General features: G+C 40.2%; 1 protein-coding gene across 2 annotated transcripts in view; it reads left to right on the top strand.

The window, feature by feature from the left end:
* Window positions 1-25,832, top strand: part of ITPR3 (inositol 1,4,5-trisphosphate receptor type 3) — a 110,926-nt gene that overhangs the window by 46,691 nt on the left and 38,403 nt on the right. For both annotated transcript variants that reach the window (XM_026716897.2, XM_087929607.1), the window contains exons 5-29: window positions 373-531; window positions 990-1,088; window positions 1,213-1,296; window positions 2,597-2,743; window positions 3,266-3,361; window positions 4,744-4,788; window positions 5,356-5,498; window positions 11,452-11,551; window positions 12,825-12,985; window positions 13,359-13,500; window positions 14,605-14,766; window positions 15,084-15,256; window positions 16,845-16,964; window positions 17,566-17,748; window positions 17,928-18,179; window positions 18,449-18,593; window positions 18,845-18,992; window positions 19,319-19,515; window positions 19,912-20,041; window positions 20,713-20,770; window positions 20,913-21,078; window positions 21,956-22,120; window positions 22,566-22,634; window positions 24,735-24,860; window positions 25,108-25,230. In XM_026716897.2, coding sequence (XP_026572682.1) covers window positions 373-531; window positions 990-1,088; window positions 1,213-1,296; window positions 2,597-2,743; window positions 3,266-3,361; window positions 4,744-4,788; window positions 5,356-5,498; window positions 11,452-11,551; window positions 12,825-12,985; window positions 13,359-13,500; window positions 14,605-14,766; window positions 15,084-15,256; window positions 16,845-16,964; window positions 17,566-17,748; window positions 17,928-18,179; window positions 18,449-18,593; window positions 18,845-18,992; window positions 19,319-19,515; window positions 19,912-20,041; window positions 20,713-20,770; window positions 20,913-21,078; window positions 21,956-22,120; window positions 22,566-22,634; window positions 24,735-24,860; window positions 25,108-25,230 — 3,393 coding nt within the window. The remainder of the gene's footprint in view (window positions 1-372; window positions 532-989; window positions 1,089-1,212; window positions 1,297-2,596; window positions 2,744-3,265; window positions 3,362-4,743; window positions 4,789-5,355; window positions 5,499-11,451; window positions 11,552-12,824; window positions 12,986-13,358; window positions 13,501-14,604; window positions 14,767-15,083; window positions 15,257-16,844; window positions 16,965-17,565; window positions 17,749-17,927; window positions 18,180-18,448; window positions 18,594-18,844; window positions 18,993-19,318; window positions 19,516-19,911; window positions 20,042-20,712; window positions 20,771-20,912; window positions 21,079-21,955; window positions 22,121-22,565; window positions 22,635-24,734; window positions 24,861-25,107; window positions 25,231-25,832) is intronic.

Below are 25,832 nucleotides of genomic sequence, written 5' to 3'. Positions count from 1 at the left end.
AGTATGATGAAACTTGCCCTTCTATAGGCTCTCAAATCCAAAAACGAATTAAGAAGCAATTTCCTAAGATGGTTAAGTGGAGAACTATGCAAATCCGGTGTCCATTTGAAGGCACTGAACCATGGCTTCTCCTGGCTCCATGATTATCTCCTGGCTCCAAGAGTTCTGAAACACACTGGAGATTGCTGGCTTATAGCCTCCATGTGAGGAATCTGTACAGAGCAGTTACGGATGATCCTGGCCCTCCTTGCTCTGAAGAGGAATTCTGAGGAGCCAGTCCATTCCTCAGCTCCTTTTTCTAACACAGCTTATATGGAGCTGTCATTGGTCCATTGCTGCTTTTCCGGAAATCTACTCTGTTTATTTTTTCAGCTTCTCCACATGAAGAGTAACAAGTATCTGACAGTAAACAAGCGCCTCCCTGCTCTACTGGAGAAGAATGCCATGAGGGTAACTCTTGATGCCACAGGCAATGAAGGATCCTGGCTCTTTATCCAACCCTTCTGGAAACTGAGGAGCAATGGAGATAATGTGAGTTTGATAATGTGATTTCTTCGTATAGATTTCTCTTGAGTTTATAAATAGGGATTAATTTAGGTTTCTCTACTTCCTACGGGACTGGGTTTCACTTTTATACAAAGAAGTCTAGAAAGGGGGTATCAATTTGGCTTTAATTACTTAGTTTCTCAAGGAATCTGTGATGGGACATTCATGATGGATTTTTAGTCATAACCCTGATATTATCACTGAAATGCCCATATTTCTTATACTTAAATCTATTAGGGGAAGGAACCCAATGGGAGATATTATGCCAAGCTGATAATAAAGGGATTTAGAGTCATGTAAATCTAGAGATTCATTCATTCATTCATTCATTCATTTATTCATTTTCTATAGCTGCCCAACTCAACCATGTAACTGTGTGGCTTGCAGTAATAAAATTATAAAACAATGTAAACAACTAAAAATATTATGTGATCCTTTCTCAGGTAGTTGTTGGAGACAAAGTAATTTTGAATCCCGTGAATGCTGGGCAGCCACTACATGCTAGCAACTATGAACTTGCTGATAATCCTGGATGCAAAGAGGTATAACAAACTGGAAGAAGTGAAATGTTGGTTTGGGGAGAGCGTAGAAAATTATAGTAGAAGTTCAGTCATTATTTGAGATTTATTTTAGGGCATATCATTTTGTAATTCCTTGTTTTCTTAGGTGAATTCTGTCAATTGCAACACCAGCTGGAAAATCAACTTGTTTATGAAATTCCGGGATCATATGGAAGAAGTGCTTAAAGGGGTAATAAGTTTGTGCATATCAATCTTTAATTGTTATGCATGTAAAGTTTATTTTGTTGCTTTGTTATGCAATCTTTAAATTTTAGAATAGAATAGAGCTGGAAGGGACATTGGAGGTGGACTAAATTCTAGTCCAGCCCCCTGCTTAAGGAAGATAATCTATACTATTTCAGATAAGTGACAGTCCAGTCCCTTTTTAAAAAACCCCAGGGATGGAGTGCCCACGATTTCTGAAGGCAAGCTGGTCCTCACTGTTTGGAAGTTTCTCCTTAATCCAGGTTGCTTCTCTCTTTGATTAGTTTCCAACTACTGTTTCTTGTCCTGCTCTCTGATGCTTTGTAGAATAATTTGACCTTCTCTTCTTTGTGGCAGCCACTCAAATGCTGGACTACTGCTATGATGTTGCCCCTAATTCTTCTTTTCTTTAGAATAGCCAAACCCAAATCCACTTTTGATTAAGACAAAAGTGGCAGAGTCAAGATAAACACCAAATATGTTATATTAATTTAGCCTCAATTTCAGTTTGACTGAATTAATTATTCCTAGTTATTTTTCTCTTTTATCATATTAAAATTGAAAATTTCTGAAGCAAATCTAAGGGCCATATCCAAGGCTTTTAAGAACTGTCTATGATCTTGGGACTGAGGTTGTGTATCCTTGGTGTTTTCTGTATGTGTGAAAAGTGTCTCTGAGTTTCTTGTCAGTCGTTCAAACGATGCAGTATTGTTTTCCCGCTATTCAGTTTTCAGTCAAATTATTAATAAAAATTGTATAACAGAACTCTTACTGGTAATTGGACTGCTACAAGCATTAGAGAAATACTGTCAGATACAAGAAATCAGGAGTCAGGATAGAGTTCAAAAGCATTGTGAGTTTAATTCGTGCTACCTCTGCACAAGAATCTGATCTATGAACAGTCAAGGCAAATTGGCACCAGGTAAGAATCAAGGGTGTGGACGGGGACTTAGGTCTCTTATGAGGGCATAGAGATTTCAAACTGAGGATGTGTTTGACCCTGTTCTCAGGCTCAACTTGATCATCTCTTGCAAATGCATGCTTTGCACGCTCAAGTATTAGATATATTTTGAGTTGTTCCACATAAATCAATAGAGCTTTAGTTAGTCATGCCTAACCTGACCAATACTTTCATTATCCTGTTTCCCAGCATGCAGAGGTGTAAGTCCAATGTGTTCACACTGCTATTGTTATGATTACTACCACTAAATTTATTCCTTTATGTTATTGGGTTATCTCATGTAAAATGTTTGTATATAGAAATTTGTATTTATTTTTTCAAATAGGGAGATGTTGTTAGATTGTTCCATGCAGAACAGGAAAAATTTCTCACTTGTGATGAATACAAAAGCAAGCTCCATGTTTTCCTTCGAACTACCTTGAGGCAATCAGCAACATCAGCCACAAGCTCCAATGCACTCTGGGAAGTTGAGGTGAGTGTTAGGTTAACCCACAACTCTGTGTTTTAGCATTCCTTGAGTACTGATGTAATCTGAGTGCACTGTTACATTTGTTTGTGTAGTGAAACCAACATGTTTATGTGGGTATAGATTTCCTGGCCGTGAATTTAGTTTATGATATAAAAGTGGAAGTGGAATTTCTGTGGAGAGTGGCGTTACATTCTGGGGCCATTTAGATGATGTTGATAGCAACAACAATAGCAGTATAACAGTAGTGCAAGCATTAATTCATCCTCTCAAAACCTCTGACTCATTATTTGTGGGTTGGCAGCCAACTTTGGTTATGGGTGTCTGAGCAAATTAGAGCAAATGGTGACACTTGCATGGTGATAGTACTGTGTGTTATCTGACATTTATATGCAGGCATTTAAGGTTTGTATTTGCATGATGATGTTATTGCATGCATATTTCCTTTTTGCTGTCATTGCAGCTTGATGCCGCTATATCATAAAACCTACAGATATAATTTAAAATTTTCCTGATATTTTTCCCCAGGTAGTCCATCATGATCCTTGCCGAGGTGGAGCTGGACACTGGAATGGTTTATATCGGTTCAAACACCTTGCCACTGGGAATTATTTAGCAGCAGAGGTGAAAAGAACTGCATAAATTATAGCATTTTAGGTGCATATACACAGTAAGACTGTGGTATCAGTTCCCGTGAAACAATGGGTATGAATACATTTTCACTGGCACAAAAATGACAGAAACCAATTTTCCAAAGTTCTCCAGGACACATTTCACATCATAGATAACACCAAACTGGTAGGGTGAAATAGCATTTTTGTAGTATTGTCCAGTTGCATTGTTCCACTGTTTTATATTCTGGCTGTTAAAGGAAATTGACCACAACCTGGACAAATTTGCAAGTTACCTTGTAAATAAAATTGCTTGCATTTGGACTTTACAGATCCTTTAACAAGAGATAAATCTATTCAGCATCAAGCCCAATTACTAAATGAGTTACATGGTTTTGGGACTAATTCAATAACAGTTAATGTGCTTTAGCTTTTGGCATTTAACAAGGGAAAGGAAGGCTGATTGAGTCCATCAGTTGATACATTTCTCCTTGAGAGAAGATGGTATCAGTCTCTGAAAGACATAATAATCAGACTGGTCTAAATAATATAGATTCAGAAATATGAACAGCTGCCTGCTGATTGCCACTATGATTCTAAAGCAATACATCAGACTTCCTTAGATAAAGTTAATTTTCTGGCTAAATTTCGATTTAATTTGGGGAGATAAATTATTTTTCCTCAAGTTGTTTTACTGAATTATAAAATATGAATAATGGATTATTCCATTAATACATATAGAGAGAAATTACTTTAATCCTCTTTTAAGTATTGTTGAAAGAGAGACAGAAGGAGTTCATATAGATCTTTCTTAAAGTATGAAGGGTTATGTTCCTTTCACACTCTCTGTATCTGTTAGGAAAGTTCCACCGAATATGACTAAAATCATATTTTGTAGCATGTGCTGCTAAACTATCAACATATGCTATGATGCACCCACTCACACAAAGGTTCTTGTTTCATATCCTAGTTTTGTTTTGTTTTTTTCATGAAGAGCACTGGGGAAGCATTCAGTTTTGTGTTCAAGCTCAGGTTTGATGAGAAGCATAAGGTTTAAATCAATTTACATTCTTGTGTTGTGAAAACTATAAACAATCAGACTTGAGGCAGGGAGGTTTAACTGAAGCCATTTTAGTTTTGAGCATAATAGAATTTCTCCAGCAACCATTTGTACTAGTTGCCAGATGTTCTCAGCATATTACTTAGGTACTAAATTGAAGTTAGAAAGGAAAAAAAAAGATATTCCCTATCACCTGAATCATCTGTTCATTCTGATCTTTAGTTCCAGTTTCAGAGAAAAAAAATAAGTTAGATAGGTTACTTTTTAGAATTTCAAATGATCAAGATCAATTATTTTAGTTCTTTTTTCTATCCTAATATTCTTTAATTTTTCAGGAAAACCCTGGCTACAAGGGAGAGGCAGGAGAGTCAAAGCCCTTGGTAAGCTGCCTTGAGTTATTCATACTTGTGAATTACCAATCAAGTTGTCTACAAGTGTGCATTGGCAATATTTAAAATGAAAACATCATTTGATGTCACAATTTGGTCTGAATGCGTTAGCAGGAAATATCCTTCACATTGTTGAAATGTGCTTTGGACAATGCCAAATCAGCGTTGTGGTAAACAATTAAAGCCTATTGTTAAGGTGGTTATTGCTTATTTGTAAAGACCTTGGAATATACTGTTGGAGTACCCAATATTAATTCCTTCATTAAGGATATTAAATGTTTATGGTCTTAAAATGAATTGACTTAATTATCTTAATACATGTTTTCTATGTTGATTGGAGTTCCAGTTTATCTCCTATATACTAGATTAGTGCCTGTTAAAAAGAAACTAGAAGTTGTAATTATTTAAGCAATAGAGAATACGAGTATTTCTGGACTTAATGGCTGAAGAATTTGGAAGCTCCCCTCAAAGATTCCATGAAGCAAGGTTGGGCATTGTGGTGGGCATGGACTTTTGTGGTCCTGCTAACAGAACTAAAATCTCCTTATCTTGTGGCAGGTAGGAACCAATCGTGCTAGTCGTAGATTCACAGGTGAAAAGATTAAGTACCGGCTTGTAGCTGTGCCTCATGGTAATGATATAGCATCCCTTTTTGAACTGGATCCCACTACACTACAAAAGACTGATTCCTTTGTCCCTCGGTAAGTGGCTTCATCCAGAATACTGTATTTTTCTGAATGAAAATAGACAAGAAGCACAATCTAGAGAAAGAAATAAGTGCTTTTGGGGGGTGGGGTGGGGAGTTGGCATTTCAACAGTATAGAGCAGGAAGATATATACTTATTTAAATGAATGCTTACAATATCTGGAAAAAGGGTTTCCTTCCCTCTTAATGTTCTACAGTAGTCCTGGAAAAATACTTTTTGAAGAGGAATAATGGAAAGTTTTGTGGATCATTTCAATTTCTTTTGGGCCTAATATTGTCTTGTTAGACTGCTTTCTATGAATGGATTAGGGTAGATTTTAGTTTTTCTAATCATTTATCTACCTTTTTACGCCATCTCCTTATCTTCCATGCATGTATAAACTTACCAGCCTTCTGATACGTTAGACCAAAGTGAATCAAGAAAATAGGACAAGAAGCACTTTGGGATATTACAAGTAGCAAATAATATATACATTTCAAATATCACAGTTCCCCTTTTTACATCTTTATAGAATTAAACATGAGTGCACTAAAGGTTATTCCCGACATCCAGTAAGTTATGAAATGGATATAATTCAAGAGTCTGCAAATGTAAAGTTATGTTAAAATTATTGAAATTTAAGACTTTATTTGCTTCAAGTCCTGGGGTGGAACTTTAAATGATTACTATATTCTTCCTTCCTGTGCCTAAAATCAAAGTACATAAACTTGGTAAAAAGTCCTGAAACAGAAGGTCAAGATAGTTACTGTTGTAGATTGAGCAATGAGAGGCTAGACCAGGGCATGGATGCAACAAGACTTTATTTGAGAAATAAAGGACTGAACGTGTCAGCTCTGCCTAGAGCAGGCTTCCAACGAACAGCGGCTGACTGAACCCTGCAGCTGGCTTTTATAGCCGGCTGTCGAGGGAAGCCAGCCAATGAGGGGCAGCAAACGCCCCCGCAGCTTGAACGGACCTGGGTGGGAACTTTGGCAAGTTCCAGGGACATAACACCCCTTCCCCCCAGATGCGAACACGCATAGTCATTTAAATAAGCGGGTGGTCTGTGCTGGCGCCCCGAGCGTCGTAACTCAGGCGAGTTACCAAGTGTCTCAGAGTTCGAAGAAGCAGGTAGTGTTGGTGATGGAGTGCGGACTCGCTTGGAGGTCTGAACTGGTACCGGTGAAGTGCTTCTGGCTGGCGATGCCGCGGCTCCATCAGATGGTTCAGGCGGAGGACCCATCGGGCAGTCTCGGTCTACTGCCTGCTCCCTAGGCTCGGGTGATGGTGGCGAAGAGCCTCTGGAATGGTCTCCGATGAGAGTTTGGTGTGGCACCTGGGGACTGACCTGTGCCCACGACCCAGCACTGGCGGGGGTACCCTGGCGCTTCCTTAGCTGGTCCAGGTGCCTTCTCCAGATGCGGCCGTCTTCCAGCTGGACTCGGTACGACCTGGGACCGGTGATGGCTACAATCTCCCCTGGAATCCATAGTGGGTCACCGGCGTAGTTCCTTGCAAAGACATGTTCCTGCAAGACAAAATCTCTGACCCCCGTTATTGAAGCAAGAGGGGTGTCAGTGCAATAGTGAGGGTGGAGCCTATCCAACACAGTTCTTAGGCGTCTACCCATCAGGAGTTCAGCTGGGGATTTGTTGGTGACCATGCATGGGGTTGAGTGTTGGCTTAGTAAGAAACGGGAGAGTCTGTGATGCCAGTCTTCTTTGCTGAATCTGGCTAACGCTTCTTTTGTGGACCTAATGGCTCTCTCTGCCAATCCGTTGCTGGCAGGATGAAAGGGGGCCGTGAAGATGTGTCGGATGCCAAGATTGGTGGCAAAGCGGCTGAATTCTGTTGAGGCAAACTGGGGGCCATTATCCGAAACTATAGTATCTGGTAGACCGTGTGTCACGAATAGACGGGTCAAGGCCTTGGTAACCGCTTGCGTGGTGGCCGTGGATAGTTGGGCCACATCGATCCATTTAGAGTATGAATCTACGACCACCAAGAAGGTTTTGCCGTGTATTGGACCGGCTAAGTCAATGTGAAGTCTTGACCAAGGCGCGTTGGCGCTCTCCCACTTTGTGGGGGTGGTGACTGGAGGGGATGGTCTGGATTCCTGACAGGGTTGGCAAGAGCTTACCCACTTGACGATGTCGTCGTCCAAGCCAGGCCACCAGACGTAACTACGAGCTAACGCCTTCATCCGGACGATGCCCAGGTGGCCCTCGTGCAGTGCCTCTAAGACTGGCGTGCGAAGTGAGGCCGGGATGACGACTCTGGTGCCCCACAACAGGCAGCCCTGCAAGCTAGATAGTTCCTGTTGACGGGTCTTAAAAGGTGTGAACTCGGTTGCAAGGTTAGTGCCCGGCCACCCCCTCCTCACCCAGTCCAGTACCTGGGCGATTGTTTTGTCAGCCTTAGATTTGGTGGCGATGTCGAGGGCGGTGACAGGAAGGTCGAGGTCGATGACATCGAAGATGGCATGGACAGGGGCTGGATCCTCAGCTGGAGCAGGTAGGGGGCAGCGGCTGAGGGCATCTGCGTGGCTTAACGTTTTCCCTGGGCGGTGGATGAGCTTGTACGAGTATGCCGCCAGGAACAAGGTCCATCTCGTCATCCTGGGAGACAGCACTTGGGGAGTCTGCTTGTCTCCGGAGAGAAGACCCAGGAGAGGTTTGTGGTCTGTGATCAGTTCGAAGTTGTGGCCAAAAAGGAATTCATGAAATTTCTTTACCGCTGCGACTGCGGCTAAAGCCTCCTTATCAATTTGGCTGTAATTACGCTCTGTCGCTGAGAGCGTTCTGGAAAAGAAAGCGATTGGTGCCTCGGAGCCATTGGGTAGTCTGTGGCTTAAGACAGCTCCAATCCCAAAAGGGGATGCATCAGCTGCTAGTACTAATGGAAGACGTGGGTCAAATTGTATAAGAACTGCGTCTGATGTGAGCAGTGATTTGACTGCGCGAAAGGCGGTGTCTTCCTTGTGTCCCCAGTGCCAAGGTGATTTTTTATCTAAGAGTCTGTGTAAAGGCTCTGCTACTGACGCTTTGTGAGGTAGGAATGACGCATAGAAGTTTAATAATCCCAAAAAGGCTTGTAGCTCGGCTTTAGTGGTTGGCGTGGGTGCCTCATGGATTGCCTTGACTTTGGATTCTAGGGGGTGGGTGCCTGAGGTGTCAATTCTATAGCCCAGAAAGTCCACCTGTCTAGTGGCAATGGCACATTTCTCCTTTTTTAATTTGAGGCCATGCTGTCTGAACCTGTCTAACACTGCTCTGACTCTCTGGAAGAGTTGGGGTCTGTCCCTGGCCGAGACCAATATGTCGTCGAAGTAGGGTACTACACCAGGGAGGCCCTGTAGTATTCGCTCCATGAGGGATTGAAAAATGCCAGGGGCAACACTTACGCCAAATTGGAGACGCCTGCACCGGAAAGCACCCCTGTGAGTCACAATAGTTTGCAATTCGGCTGTTTGGTTGTCAACAGGGAACTGTTGATACGCTTGTGACATGTCCAATTTGGCAAAAATGTTGCCCGGCTCAAAAGTGTGCAGTAAATGTTGAATGACCGGGACTGGGTAAGCGCTAACTTGTAGAAAGCGGTTAATTGTTGTTTTGTAATCAGAACAAATTCTCAGACTGCCGTCCTTTTTAAGGGGTGTGACAATTGGTGTCTCCCATTTGGCAAAGTCTGTGGGTTCGATGACCCCTTGCTTTAATAATTTGTCCAGTTCCGCGTCCAGTTTAGGCCGAATGGCAAATGGAACCCTACGTGGTTTCAGCCGGACGGGAACTGCTTGGGGGTCAACTGCAAATGAGATGGGGGTACCGTTATAACACCCCAACTCATCACTGAATACGTCAGAGTAGTCAGTGAATAAGGAGTCAGTGTCAGAAGCTGAGACAGCATGGACTCCTGTTACCCCTAGGCCGAGGTAGGGGAACCAATCAAGCCCCAGGAGACTAGGGAGGTTGCCGTTAACTACCACTAGAGGCAGGTGGCCTTTGAAAGCTTTAAAATTAACAAGGAACTTGCCTTTGCCGAGTACTGGAATGTCCTTCCCTTGATAGTCTCTCAAGGTGAGCTGGCACTTCTGGAGTTGGTTTCTGGATAGTCTGGGCTGGATCTTCTTGAGTGTGCTCCAAGAGATGATTGAGAGCGCTGACCCCGTGTCAACCTCCATACGACAAGGTTTACCTTCTAATAAAATGGAGAGTGTGATTTTACTAATAGAATGGCAGGTGTGGTTAGCATGGTAGCAAGTGTGACAATTTAGTACTTGCCTTTGGGGTCCAGAATGGGAAAAGGAAGGAACCCTTTGTGCTGAATTGTGTGCAGCCTGGCAGACTCTGGCGATGTGGCCTTTTTTGTGGCAATTGTTGCAGGTGGCACCTTTGAATCTGCATGAAGCTCTCGAGTGAGGTCCGCCACAGGATAGGCACAGGATGATGTGTTTGGGTGCACTGTTGCTTTCTTGCCTGGTTCCTACCTGAGGTTGCTTGGCATGGGCGAGACGGTGGATGTCTGTTTGATCGTTGGGATCATCTTCGTTGACCACCTCTTCCGAGTGGATAGTGGCACAGCTTTGTTTGGGAACGGAACCTTGAATCTCGGTGGCTGACTGGGTTGCTAGTTCTGCAGCCAAGGCTTCCTCGACGGCCTGGGAGAGGTTGAGATCCTTCCTGGCAAGCAGTCGCCTTTGGAGGTGAAGGTCCTTGACCCCGCAGACGAGCTGGTCGAGAAGCATGTCATCTAAGTAGTTCCCGAACCCGCAGTGGAGAGCTGCAGTCCTCAAGGCGGCCATGTACTGGTTGATGGTTTCCCCTTCAGCTTGCTTCCTCATCCGGAAGGTGAAACGCCTCGTGATCTGTGAGGGCCTGGGGGAGTAATGATTGGTGAGGATCTCCAGCAATTCTGCCCAGGGAACATTCTTTAACTCACGTGGAGCGACGAGTGCTGTAGCGGTATCAAAAACGACGGCTCCACAATAACTGAGGAAGAATGACTTCTTCCTGTGCTCCCCTGCATCAGCCAGACCAATGGCATCGATGTAGTGGTTAAAACGATTTTTGTATGATTCCCACTTCTCCTCATCAGGCTTGAACGGTGGGAAGGCTGGGTTGGAGTTCATGTTGCGAACTTCAGCTGGTTACACGCCTGTGAAATCTCTCTGGGAAGGAAAAAATGACCCTGTGCGCTCTAGGTGATTGTAGTGGCTGCCGTTTGCAGCGTTTTGCCAGACTAGTGACTTCAGCTCTTGAGAGGCCCCACTGAACCTCTCTGCTCTCTCTCTGGGCTAACGCTTGTGGCTCAGGCTGCAACGGCTGTTGGCAGCGTTTTTTGAATTTCGCGCTCCTGGAGAGCGTTGGCGGTAATAGCTGGCCGCCTCTGACAGTGATTCGAATCTCGCGCCCTGCGTTGGCGTCAGAGACTCATGGAATGACAGCACCGCGCTGTATTCCGACTCGAATTCAAACGACCGCCATTTGAATTTCGCGCCCTTTTGAGCTGAGCGGCTGCGGCTCGCAGCGTTTCACTTTCCCCTGTAGCTTGCCCGAGCTCTCCGGCGGCGCGGCTGCGGCTCAGCAATAGAGTGATTTCAGTTGTTGCAGATTGCCTCTGGTAGCCATCCCATCCTCGTCGCCAGTGTTCTAGATTGAGCAATGAGAGGCTAGACCAGGGCATGGATGCAACAAGACTTTATTTGAGAAATAAAGGACTGAACGTGTCAGCTCTGCCTAGAGCAGGCTTCCAACGAACAGCGGCTGACTGAACCCTGCAGCTGGCTTTTATAGCCAGCTGTCGAGGGAAGCCAGCCAATGAGGGGCAGCAAACGCCCCCGCAGCTTGAACGGACCTGGGTGGGAACTTTGGCAAGTTCCAGGGACATAACAGTTACCATTTATAAAGTGGCCATGAGCTCTTATGGAAACTCTGTTGAGGAATAATATTAATTATCTATTCACTTTCAGAAATTCCTATGTTCGATTACGTCACCTCTGTACTAATACTTGGATTCAGAGTACCAATGTACCCATTGATATTGACGAGGAGCGGCCCATCCGTCTTATGGTATCTTTCTTTCTTGATCAGAAACTACTACTACTACTACTACTAATGTGGGAATGCTAATAGAACTAATGCCAATTGGAGGTTTCTGCCCTTTTTGATCTAGTCAGAATTTTAGAGCTAGAATTTTAAGCAACTTTCAGAGGTGCCTTTGCAAGAGGTTACATATTCAGACATGGCTAAGTTTATGATTATGTTGCTTTCTTCAATTTCTAAGAAGTCGGAATGCTCAGTTGAACTGGGTTATGTGACCTCAAATATAAACCAAGTTATTCAACCTCACAATTCACATCCCTTCTTTTCAGGCTCATTCCTAAATATTTTCATTTTCTTCTCCTGTAGCTCTCAAATACACACCACCTGAACTCTCTGTTTTTTCTTTGAAGATGTTTCACTTTTCATTCAAGAAGCTTCTTCAGCTCTGCCTGGATGGTGGGAAATGGAAGGATTTATACACCTTACTTACTTACTTACTTACTTACTTACTTACTTACTTACTTACTTACTTACTGGTCATTTGCATTCTTTAAGCAGGTCATTAAGGTTACTTAGAGGTTTATCTGTGTCATCAGAGTCACTTGAGTAGTGCAACTTGGTGTGGAGCCTTCTTGGAACTGTTGAAAGGACTGTGTTGTAGATTAGAGATAGATGATGTCTCAGGTGACCCTGATGACACAGATAAACCTCCAGGTGACCTTAACAACCACCTAAAAGAATGCAAATGACCAGCTGTCTGTAAGGAATATAAATCCTTCCATTTCCCATCATCCAGTCAGAGCTGAAGAAGCTTCTTGGATGAGAAGCAAAGCATTTTCAAAGAAAAAAACAGAAAGTCCAGTTGCCTCTTGAAAAAGCACCTTTGGGACAACCATGACCTGGATGACTGAGAATCTCCATAGACATCATCTGAAATATATGCATATTCATTGTCCTCTTACTTGCTTCTTTCTTGGCTTGCAGACTACCTAGAACTTCCCATTGCTCTCTGCCACTCTCATCAGGACAGCTTGTTCTTTGGAATGGGTCAACCCTCATATTCTCTTCATAGGCCATTTTCTCACTAGAACCACAGTTACATCTTAGATTGATTTTATATTTGTCTGTCCTCATTCTTTGCTGTCTAAAGAAAATGGTATTAAAATGGGTCATGATAAGCAAGCATTTAATATTAATTTTTAGTATTTAGTATTATCTGGATGTGCTGTAGGAAATATACTTGCAAATATAGACATTTGAGCAATGCATGGAACTAGATTATATGATTTCTGCTTTTCAGCTTGGTACCTGCCCAACCAAAGAAGACAAAGAGGCTTTTGCTATTGTTTCTGTTCCAGTATCAGAAATCCGAGACCTGGATTTTGCCAATGATGCCAGCTACATGCTAGCTAATGTGGTAGAGAAGATGAATGAAGGATTCCTTAGTCAGAATGACCGGAGGTAAAAAGAGCAAGTATTTTGTAACACTGGACATATAAGAGACAGATATAATCAATTAGCCTGAACGACTAATACATGGCAAAAATCCAATTTTTGTTCTGCAAGAAGATATTGTTCACATTTATGACATAGTCTAAATATTGTTTTGACTTGTACAATGAAATTTTATGCTGTAGATTCTGAAAAGTTAAGTTCAAATTGTAAATAATTTTGAATTTTAAAGACCTAGGCAAAACATTTAAAAAGCATGACTAACATTTATGTTGTTTTTGTTTCCTATGAAAAAAACTATTTATTGTCCAAATAACTGTTGCATGATCTTGATTTATGCAATGTGATTCATTGATTAAATGAATTATGATTTCTCTGGCAGATTTGTCATCCAACTGTTGGAGGACTTGGTTTTTTTTGTCAGCGATGTACCCAACAACGGTCAAAATGTTTTGGATATTGTTATTACCAAGGCCAACCGGGAAAGGCAGAAACTTATGAGAGAACAGAATATACTGAAGCAGGTGATTTATTCTCCAGAACAAAGTAGACATGCTCTTTGCATAATTAAGTGAAGAGTTTTCAGTATTTCTGAATATTTCTGCAATTCTGCAATGAAATGTGTTTTCTAGGACTGCAGACAATTCCCCTGGTTTACTCAAGTAGCAGAATGTGTGCATATTGGCTTAGAATAGGTATCAGGTAGAGAAATAGCAATGTTGTACCTTTTGATATACTTCTAAAATGGTAGGGATTATAGAGGGCTGCCTTTTCAAATGTGTTCAATTTTTTAAAATCAATATAATGAAATTTTTTTCTCCTAGCTGAACTTAATTTAAATAGACATAGTGTGCCATGTCTGTTCTTCAAAGTGAGATAGTCATTTGAAACCTTAATCTCTTGCCATTGGCCATGGTGGCTGAGATTGTTGGAACTTCAAATCCAACACACCTGGTAGGCACCAGGTTATTCATCCTTACTGTATTATAAGAGGAAGGATGATTTTTCAAAAGTAAAATTAAAAAGAGACAACTTGGATAGTGGAGAAGCATTCCTTTGAGGAGATGGACTGGAAATCTTCAAGTCCCCAGAGAACACAATAAAAGCCATTTTGAGCAGGTTTTTGCTAGTCCCACAGAAGAACCAGATAGAGAGCTGAAACTCAGAATCATGGATGTCTTTATATCATTCAAGAATGGATGATCTCCATCTCTCCAGATGCAGATGAAAGAAATCTTCTGTTGGAAACACATTCATAAATACTTGGAAAGACAGTTGTGAAAAGAAGTATCTTGCCTCAAAGCTGTCTTTAGAACAGTTTAGAACGGTTCTAAATCTAGTTCTGTAGCTGTTTTAGAATTTGGAATAAACCTGTTGCCTTTTATTGTTACCTATGATAGACTTTTGAAACATGTTGATCTGGCCTCTTTTTACCTCATCCAGATGAGATTAAGGAATTTAGTAATTTTATAGTCAGTAAACCCTAAGTAAATTTGTTCATAAATAGATAAAACATATGAAATATTCCAGAATCAAAACCTGATGGTTTGGAATCCCCACCCCCACCCCCCCACCCCGCAAAATACACTTTTCAGTTGGACTGATAACATCCTTTCTGTGCCTAATAGATCTTTGGAATTCTGAAGGCTCCATTTAAGGAAAAGGGCGAGGAAGGCCCACTCGTACGCCTAGAAGAACTATCTGACCAGAAGAATGCTCCCTACCAATACATGTTCCGGCTTTGCTATAGGGTACTGAGGCATTCCCAGGAGGATTACCGCAAGAACCAGGTAAGCATTGACCAATAAGGATATGGATATTTTTGGTTTAGGGTTGGTTTAGAAGATTAGTCCATAATTAAACTAATACACATTTTTCTAGACTATTTAATCTTAATAAGAATAAATGATCTGTATAGAAGCAAATCAACTGAGATTCATTTGTTGTATGGATTTGCTTTTCCTTAATGATATGTAAGAAAATTGTTATATAGACAGCATATCGTTTGGAAAATTTTTTCATATTTTTGGCTATTCAGTAGTTGCTAAGTTAACTCACAGTTTTAACAAGGAATTGGTCTACTCAGATATGATTTTTCTTTTTCCAGGAACACATTGCTAAGCAGTTTGGCATGATGCAGTCACAAATTGGCTATGACATTTTGGCTGAGGACACCATCACTGCCCTCTTGCATAACAACCGTAAACTTCTTGAAAAGCACATAACCAAAACTGAAGTGGAAACATTTGTGAGTCTAGTGCGAAAGAATCGGGAACCTAGGTGGGTATCACTTGAGAGTAATGGAGCCAATTGGGTTGCATATTTTTAAACTACTTCTTTCTTCTGCAGTAGTTAACAGGCATCTTGCATGTGTCTTTATGTCAAAAGACCTTAGCTGTGGATTTTAATTATATTAAGATTATGTTAAAGATTAATTAAGAGTTTAGGCTCATTGTTGATTTGTTTGCTGAGTTGGATAATTGGCAATCCAAAATAGTGTTCAGGTGATTAGTTGTAAGGAAAGTGAACTGGCGTAAAGGCTTTGATAAAGTTATTAATCTCCCAGGGTCAACATCGGTGGTGGCATTTACAGTGGATTGGATAAATAACTAGTCCCAATCTAATCCAAAGTCTGTGATGAGTAAAGTTCCTTATTGGTAGCTTAGGTTCAGTAGCCAGAGTAGAAATAATTGCCGGGTCCAAGTAAAGGATCAGTTTCCAAGAAAGTAAATACAAGTAGTCTTTGTTGAAAACAAACAAACAAGGAGGACTTATATCAGCCTACCCAGCTAAAACAGAGGACTTATATCAGCCCACCCAGCTAAAACAGAGGACTTATATCAGCCCACCCAGCTAAAATTCTACTTTATTGTAAGACTACATTCACAGAATCCTGCAAGTCTAAAACAAACTTCCCATCTCCACTTTTTAACTGTTTGATCCATGAGAGTGGGCCCTTTCTAAGTTTCTTTCTCAATTAAGTGACTGTGAGCTCCTGTCTATCTTGTCTGTTTCCTAGGCAATATCTCAAGTATTTTCCAAGGTCATTCATACATTGCATTACATTTATAACTCTTCTTTGTAGATGTGGCTGTTGCAGCATCCCAGTAGTCATGTGTTTCTGATGTGGGTGCCTGGCAACTTACATTTATGACGTTGCATCATTCCATGGCCCCATGATTGCCATTTGCAATCTTCGCTGTGGGCTTCCAACCAGCAAAGTCAATAGGGAAGCTGGCAGAAGGTCACAAATGCAGTCTTATGATGTGCTTTATTATTGTATTACTTAAGAACAGAATTGCTAGTCCCAATTGCCATTGTTAAACAAGGGCTGTTATACTGCTTTGAATTAAAATACATCAGTGCACTACAGAATTTGATAGAAATTTTTCCAGCTTCTGATTGCTTTAGTTTGAGTGTTGGCAACTCCAATTTTCTCCTAAGCATAGTTGGCTCTGATTTTCTCTGATTATTGACGTTGGACTACTCAGGAATAAAAACGGGTTGAGCGGGTTGTTCTTTCCAAGTTGCTTCTTCATGCCTTCTGGTTCTTTACTATCTTTCTGCCTTCTGGTGTAAAAGTACAGTAGCAATGTTTTTTTTTAAGACTGGATAGTTTACATTCCAGATCAGGATTGGAAACAGATAGGCCAGAGTCAGGAGCAAGGAAGTATGGTTTTTGCCTTGTTTTGGTGCCCAAAACCAGGTGATATGATACTCTTCGTATTTCCATCATATCATGAGGGGTGTGATAGAGAGCCTGTCAGTTGTTCCTTTTCATTTTACATCTTTTGTGCAATGTGGGATTTTCTAAAAGGCCCATCAAATTTGCTTGAAAGATAATCTGAACCTTTTACTTCTGTTCCAGGTTTTTGGACTATCTATCAGACTTGTGTGTGTCAAACCATGTAGCAATTCCCGTAACTCAAGAGCTGATATGCAAGTGTGTCCTGGACCCCAAGAACACTGATATCTTGATCCAAACTGAGTGAGTATCCAGTGTGCTCTTTTTCCTTTGAACAATTGTACTGTTGTCCTCTTCCACTACTACTCTTTTTTCTATCCTGCTATGACAATGCTAAGTCATTTTCAGCCTATATCAGAGTGTTTAAAAATAAACGTGCTGGGCCAATAGTTTTATATTAAAATATATTTATTAAAATATTCTTGAAAGGTGCTGCAGTAATGTAGGCTTGATCTCATTTGGTCAAATTGTGACTGTGGATTGTTGGAAACTGAGCTGAAGTCTGAGATGGCTACCTTTCAAACCCCCCCCCCCTTTTTTTTTACTTTTAGAGGGAAATTTCATAAAGATCATTTTCCTTCAAATGTAGATATGGAATGCTGGTTACATACTTTTAATTATACTCTCTTGGAAGGAATCAATATATTCCAAATATTAAATGGTTAGATGACTTTGTAGCCATTATTTTGCAGTTAAATAATTTTGGAAGAAAAAATAATTAAAAGTAAGATAGTGCGGCAGATAGGAAGAGAATAATTCACCACACTTGACTCAGCTCAGAATTAAATGGGCTTTAGGTAATTTCTTTTCCTAGAAAGTTAGTGGAAGCACTTTTGTTTTTCAGATTGAGACCTGTGAAGGAGATGTCTCAGACTCATGAGTACCTGAGTATTGAATTTTCTGAGGAGGAGGTCTGGTTGACCTGGACTGACAGAAACAATGATCACCATGAGAAAAGCATCCGACAATTGGCCCAGGAAGCGCGAGCAGGGAATGCCCATGATGAAAATGTTTTGAGTTACTACAGGTAATATTTTGGTTCCTGTGGCCTAACTATGTTCCTTGTGTCTGACCATTGACTTATTTTTTCAAGTTTAGTAGCTTTTATCTCTTACTGAACAGTCTATGTAAGCTGGACAAATCTTTACTAAGTTTTCTCATCCTCATTACACTTTCTTTTTCACAACTTTACATTTGTCTTCACAGATACCAATTGAAGCTATTTGCCCGCATGTGCATGGATCGACAATACTTGGCCATCAAAGAAATCTCCAAACAATTGGGTGTGGAGCTAATATTTCTCTGCATGGCAGATGAAATGTTGCCCTTTGACCTCCGAGCCTCTTTCTGTCATCTCATGCTGCATGTACATGTAGACAGGGATCCACAGGAGAAAGTTATGCCTGTGAAATTTGCACGCCTGTGGACCGAGATTCCTACTGCAATCACCATCAAAGAGTAAGCCATTAAAAATCTTTATTTGGGAAAAGGGAATGAGACATATGAAGAGACACCATAGCATTTAGAAGGTCCTGCTAATTCATATTATAGGAATATAAATGCAGCCACTGACGTATGTAATTTTGACCCCAATCTGAAATTTATTTATAGGCAGTAGGGCTTACTTCTAAATAAATGTGCATAAGGTTATCTTATTATGAAAGGCAGAAGGTATTTTACACTACAAATCATATCCCTCTGATTCGTTCAGTTCCTTTGTTTTGTAGCTATGATTCCAGTGTGAACAGTTCAAGAGATGATAAGAAGAATAAGTTTGCCAGCACAATGGAGTTTGTGGAAGATTATCTCAACAATGTAGTCAGTGAAGCAGTTCCTTTTGCTAATGAGGAGAAAAATAAACTGACTTTTGAGGTGAGAAACTTGCCTTTGATATGTTGTGGGAGTTTTTCTCCCATGTGAGACAGGCTAATTGCACAATTTCAGCTTCTGGCAAGAGCAAAGATCACATTTGTTTCTTTGGAAATTGTTTTCTACGTACTCAGAAGAATCCAGGATTTTGTTTTAAGTGATTTTTTCACTGTGTCTGCTTTCTGTTGTTCTAGAGCTAGTGCTCAGTCAACTAATTTGGTTTCTTCCCCTATATTGAACCGGCATTTTTCCAGGTTGTCAGTCTTGCCCACAACCTCATCTACTTTGGCTTCTACAGCTTCAGTGAACTGCTGCGCTTGACAAGGACTCTTCTTGGCATCATAGACTGTGTCCAGAACCCTCAGTTGATGATGCAGGCCATGTATAATGAGGATGGGACTGGTAGGTTCTGCAAGCCCTGACACATGAGGCAAAGTGTAATGCACTTATTTATGTTCATAATGTGTGCAGAAAAAAGTGGTCCCTTTACATATAAAAAAACTGAGTGGCTTTAGCTACTGTATACTTTTTAAGTTTAAAATCAATTAAATTATGAAATAAGTAATGAATCTTAATTGAGGAGGAGATATAGTTCAAAAAATTCATCACAGATATGAGATTACAGTGGGGATTTCTTCTATCCATATCCTTAATTTGCTGTACAAACAATGATCTGACTGAACACAGGAGCAAGTATTAAGTTTGGTGAAATGTGGTTTCTTTCCTAGGGAAAAATGTCCGAAGATCTATCCATGGGGTTGGCCAGATGATGTCTACCATGATGCTGAGCAGGAAGCAGTCCATCTTTGGTTCATCGAACATGAATGCCGTAGTTGTTCCTGAGCCAGCAGATAGGGGAAGAAGCATAGAAAATGAAAACATAGTAGTGATGGAAACAAAACTGAAAATTCTAGAGATATTGCAGGTTAGAGCAAGTCAGTAATTTTTGTAATTACATACTATGAGTCATGACTGTATGACACAATAGCTGCTTCTGCTGGGACCATTTATGATAATGTCTTTAGAGAAGGGAAAGGAATGATAAAAGGCTAGAAAAATGTGTAAATGGGCTAGACTGGGTGTGGCCAACCTGTGGCCTAGGGCACGTGGCTCTGGACAGTTAGTAATGTAGTCCCATAAGATAATACAAATATATACAAAAAATAAAGGAAGTATTTTATTTATATACATTAACTATATTATATGTTTTATATGTGGCCCAAGACAATTCCTTTTCAGTTAATATGTCCCATGCAAGCCAAAAGGTTGGACAATCTTGGGCAAGACTGATCCTCTTTTCGTATTCTCTTCTTACACCTAGTTCATTCTAAACGTGCGGCTGGATTACAGGATCTCCTATTTGCTCTCAGTGTTCAAGAAGGAGTTTGTGGAAGTTTTTCCCATGCAGGACAGTGCAGCAGATGGAACAGCACCAGCCTTTGACTCTACAAGTAAGCTCCAGCTTCTCCTGGCACTTTCCCCCTCCCTTTTTGATTTGAAGTCAGATTTCTTTTTTCTGCCTTCATTTTGCCTTAGTGTTTAGTATTGTTCTAAAGGTAAATGGATGTTTGATCATTAAATGAAAATCTGGATCTATCGTATGATAATAGTATATACCAGGGATCTTCAACCATGGCAACTTTAAGCCTGGAGGACTTCAACTCCCAGAATTCCCCAGCCAGCAAAGCTGGCTGGGGAATTCTGGGAGTTGAAGTCCTCCAGGCTTAAAGTTGCCATGGTTGAAGATCCCTGGTATATACTGTATATAGGAAATGGGAATATTTAGGATCATAATGATTTATTACAAAGAATGAGAAATGGTCATGTTCATTTCAACAGAAGATGACTCTGAATGTAAGATACTCTGCCCTCCCTGCTACCCCCACTTAAGGATTACATACTGTATATAGAGAGAAAATTCATCTGCTCTATGTTGCATTGCTTTGGCATATCTAAGACATTTTAAAGCTAAATCATCTACTTTTCTCTTCACTTGAATATAATGGTGATTGAGAAACAGTTGATGAGCTAGTTCAGACATTTCCTTGTCTTTTCTTTTTTGTCCCCCATCACCTCCCAATTATTATGTTTCTTGTTTCTTATGCACTTTCTTTTCTTCTAGCTGCAACAATGAATCTGGATCGGATTGGGGAGCAGGCTGAAGCCATGTTTGGGGTTGGGTGAGTTTTAATGTATTGGTCAGTTTTATTGCTGTCTGTTGCTTTTCCCATACATAGCTAAAGCAATTCATCATCTCGTATGGAGAATTCAAAGCCAGAGGTTGGTTATGATTTCTTCTTTCTTTTTCTCTTTGGGCTACAGGAAAACAAGCAGTATGTTAGAAGTGGATGATGAAGGAGGACGTATGTTTCTTCGCGTACTAATCCATTTGACAATGCATGATTATCCACCTCTTGTCTCAGGTTCTCTTCAGCTTCTCTTTAAACATTTCAGTCAGCGTCAGGAAGTCCTCCACACCTTTAAGCAGGTAACACTCAGTGTAACTCTTAGTGGTGGGTACATTTTGCAGTTCTGTAAACCCTTTCACTTTACAGTTCATTCTCATTGGAACAAATTTACATGATGTGTTTTTTGCTTTGTTATTGAGCATGCTGACTCTCTTTGGGCCTAATTAGGATTTATGGAACTAGAAAACACTTTTTAAAATCCATTTTGAGAAGTTTGGCATACTAGAAGGGATGCCAATAGTTTTCCAGTTTGTATGTTAAAAATATAAAAACTGCTGGACCCAGATTATTTCAAATGGTAAATGAAGGAATTATTTATATTTATCACACTGTTGATATATTGGCACTAACCATATAAAACCAGTGGTCATTTTTCTAGAGGTATTGTGTTGGAACACTGATGATTTACCTAGAATGAGAATGAAATGTCTGCAAGAAAACCACCATATACCTATCATATAGGGAGCAAGGTTCTATGAGCTGGTCTTACCCCTAATACCATCACTACCTCAAGTTGTTTCAATCCTCCACTGGTTTCAACCCTATTCATAGTTCAACGTAAAAGGAAGCTATATCCTTCTTCAAATGAATGCTATACTTTACATCTTTTGCCAAATCCACAAGGGTGACAATGGCGATGTTGTACTGTGAGTGGAACTACTGCATGCTAGGAAGCAATGCCCTTCTTTATTTATATATTATTTCTGAAGGGATTCCTTTGTGGATCAGAAATATATGTAAATTATCATCATAAAAAGAAATGAATCCCCAGTCTTAAATCCCATCAGCCCTTATGAGAAAGACAATTGAATCATAAGCCATAGACCTTCACCTTGTATCCCTTTGCCACCAGCATAAGCAGAATGAGCTGATGTTCTTTATGGTAACTTCAATCAGGTCCAGCTACTTATCTCTGCTCAAGATGTTGAGAACTACAAAGTGATCAAGTCAGAGTTGGACAAACTTCGTATGATGGTGGAAAAGTCAGAACTCTGGGTGGAAAAGAAGGGTAACTCCAAGGGAGAAAATGGACAAGAAGGGGAGAAGAAAGAGAAAAAAGAGGTAAATTCACACCAGTTATAAGGCAGGGAACACAAAAGTATATCTGGATTGAAAATAGGTGGGGCTTTAATCTTCAGTTTACATAGCAATAAAGGTGAATTTACTATTGAATAAATATTTGGCAGGAAGCAAATTATGAATCTCTGAGGACTGTTCTAACCAGAACACAGAATATTATCCTAAACTTATCAAGAATAGTGAGAAGAAAACCAATGGGGGAAATCATCATTATTAGATAATAATACAGCTTTGATAAACTATGCAGACTTAATTCCATCAGCTTAAAACCAGTTTGTAGCATAGCAGATTTGTTTTTAAAGTTGGTTTAGTTTTTGGTAATTGAATTGTAATGGGACAACTCATGGAAAATGGACCAGGGTGGATTTCCCCTCCTTTAAGTGATATGTAGTCATCTAAATACTCTATCTTCCTTTAATCCTTCCAGCGTACTACAGATGAGGAACCCGGGACCTCTGGAGAAAAAAGCAGTGAGAACTATCAGCTCATAAAAGGGGTAAGCAGTTATATCTGATACTCTCACTAGACAAAATGTGGGGAAATATTGCTGACTCAAGCACATGGGGACGAAGAGGATTTGTTAACAAAAGCAAATGAGACACACAGGAGAGCTCTGTAATACAATATTATGTAGTCCCAGGATACATATGTGTTGCCTGTGACTTTGGCTGAGTGACTAAAATCTTTATTTCTGAACATAGTTATAAGGTGTATAAGCCACTTGCTATTCACAAGAGATCCCGGGGCATTGTGCATAACTCAAAAAGACAAAATAATAACAAAACACTATTACTGTTCAGCCAGTGAAGTACATAAAGAAACTCTGAGCTTTCGTTGCAGGAGTATGAAGATACTTCAAATTTATACTGAAAATAAAATAAAATCAGGATTAATCTAGTCCAAGTGTAATATATGAAGTTGAGGTACCAGAGGCAAGAGCTATCTATTTGTGAGACAAGATTCTCCTTTAAAAAAATCTCAGGGCTTCTCCTTTTCTTAGTCCTTGGAGAAGAACTTCAGTATCATGAAAGGAATTCCTATTCTAACTTCTTTCATTTATAGCTGTTGAAGTTTGAACATTGAGAAGCACAATTAGTTTGCATGTAAATTAATAGAATGTGAGGTATTCCATGAAACTCAGAACTTGATTAAGCAGGCATTTCCAAACAGACAGGTCAAAGCACTCCCAGTCAAAAGACATTTTGCAGCTATATTGTCTATTCCACCAATTCCTCCTTAACTGATATTTGGATTGGGTGAAAGAAAAAAGATGGAAGCAGTGGTGAGAAAACAGAGATGAATTACAAATGTAAAACAACATCATTTGGAGTGCTGTAAAAAGTCTGTGAACTGAAGCAGAACAATTGCATGATAAAAATCTCATTTTGAAGTGTTTTGTATTGCAAAGCTGCTGAAGCTACTTTCTCACCTTAGCCCTCCTACATGCAGTTGGAAGGCAAAAATAAATTACCCAACAGGATTGTCGTGTACTGTTCCATCACCAATCTGCAAGATACGAATAGTAGTAAATAATATGGTGGGTTGTTCTCAGCTCCAGGCTGTGTTGCAAAAGATGTCTAATACTGCTGACCAGCGCTTCAAGGATTGCTACAAATTGTCCAGAGCTTGACCTGCCAAACTAGGACTACATGGTACCAGTGGATCATAAGCTACTGCTCCAAGCCACTGTCTGTCCAACATACAATATAGAAAATCTGCTTTTGCTTCAGTAGGGTACACTTTAAGGGTTATTTTACTGTTTTACCCCAAATAATAATGTTTGAAGGAATATTCAGAAAACCTTGCTGAGCAATGGAGAGCTCAAGGTTTGCTGTTCTCCTTGGGGATACCTATAGTGCTTGATTCTCGTTATATTAAAATCTTGGATTTGCCCATTGATGATTCTTGACATTTGTCTCTTCCATCTCAGAAGACATCTATCAGTGTATTTCATTATGAACCCCCCCAAAAATAAAAGAAAGCAAAAAAGCCAAAACAAACAAACAAAACAAAAACCAATTAGATGGTTCTTTTGGTACCTTTAAAAACTCTGTCTTATCCTCCTCGTTTCTCCCTGTTTCTCTTTCATTCCCTTCTGTTCTATCTCTGTCCGCAGCATTTCATACTGCGGAGATATAGAGTTATTTTAGGGCTCCATTCCTGGGTTATTTTTCTTCCAGTTACTATGTTTTGGTTGTGAATATTTTTGCATTGTTTCACATCTTCTAATACTTAATACGATCCTTTTGGCTGCTTATATATGTATGTATGTGTATGTTTATTTAAAACTTCTTTCCCTAAGGATTGAAGGGACTCATTGGTATTATAAAACATCTGTCTCCAAAGGTTCTTAATAGTTGAAAGGCAATTAAGAAGCAGTTTCCAAAAGTGGTTTGGAAACAAGGATTTGTAGCCATATAAATAGCTTATGGGAGTGAGCTTCATTGAAATGTCTTGACTGACTGACTGGCTGCCAATCTCTGCCATAATACTGTTCTCGCTCCTTCAGAGACGTCTACTTTGCTTCCTCACCAGAGGTGTGGAGTATATTTCTCTTATCCCTTCTTTCAATATATGTTTTCTTTATTATGTCCAGATTCTGGAGCGACTAAATAAAATGTGTGGTGTTGGTGAGCAGATGCGAAAAAAACAGCAGCGTTTGCTGAAAAATATGGATGCCCACAAAGTGATGCTGGATCTGTTGCAAATCCCTTATGAGAAGGTAGGAAGAAGCAAGTGGAAGATGGACACTTGGTTGGAATAGCAGAAGGTGGGGGCTCTTAGGTTCTTATTGGTAATAAATTTAATTTAAAGGCATTAATCAGGGAATTGTCTAGTCCAATCTTCCTTAAAAACAGTAATTATATATCTAATTCTTTCCTTATTTTTATTTTCTTGAAAGCTTCCAAAGAAGGAATTTATAAAGTTTTTCTAGGCAGCTGACTTTCTTTTGTTCTGAACATATGCAGGGTGATACCAAGATGTTGGAGATTTTAAGATTAACCCACCAGTTCCTACAGAAATTTTGTGCGGGCAACCAAGAAAACCAGACCCTTCTGCATAAGCATCTCAACTTGTTCCTTACTCCTGGGGTAAGAAAGAAGGGATAAATAAAAGAAGGTAGAAATTTTTCCAAAAACAACATGTTGGAAATGTTAAATTCTGATAGTTCTCCAATTTCTGCTCATATTAACTTGCATAGTCTTTACAATAAATATAATAGCTTCATTGCATCAAATGATTTATAAGGCCAAATAGGGCTGGGCTTGCAGTTTAGTCATAATGAATCATGTGATTCACATAGCAGGTTGAGAAGGGTAACAGACTTTGCTTCCCATCTGCTGCTTAGGGATCCAATCATAATTCCTACATCCATGTCTTTTTCAGAGTCGCTCTTGCTACTGCAGCTGTCACTACGGCCCACAAGCTTACAGGAAAGCATTTGGCAGCACTCCTAAGACTTTCTTTTCCAATCTGTAAAGCTCTCCATTGCTCAGCAAGGTTTTCTGAATATAATTGTGTCAGAGAATTTTTGCCTTGGTGGCAAACAATGTTTAAAATTTAAATTAGCTGCTCTCTACAGATGCTGCCCATAAGTACCGCTATTACAATAGCGTTTTCTGAGACAGGCTGTTTTTTTCAGAATGGTAAATAGGAAATTAACATGCCCTAAAAATACTGATGTTGCTGTTAC

The sequence above is a fragment of the Pseudonaja textilis genome, chromosome 3, assembly GCF_049901715.1.
Source record: "Pseudonaja textilis isolate UNSWEBS1 chromosome 3, rPseTex1.2, whole genome shotgun sequence".
NCBI classification, from domain to species: Eukaryota; Metazoa; Chordata; class Lepidosauria; order Squamata; family Elapidae; genus Pseudonaja; species Pseudonaja textilis.
Note: the sequence above shows the minus strand (reverse complement) of the source record. Positions and strands in the feature narration are given on the sequence as shown.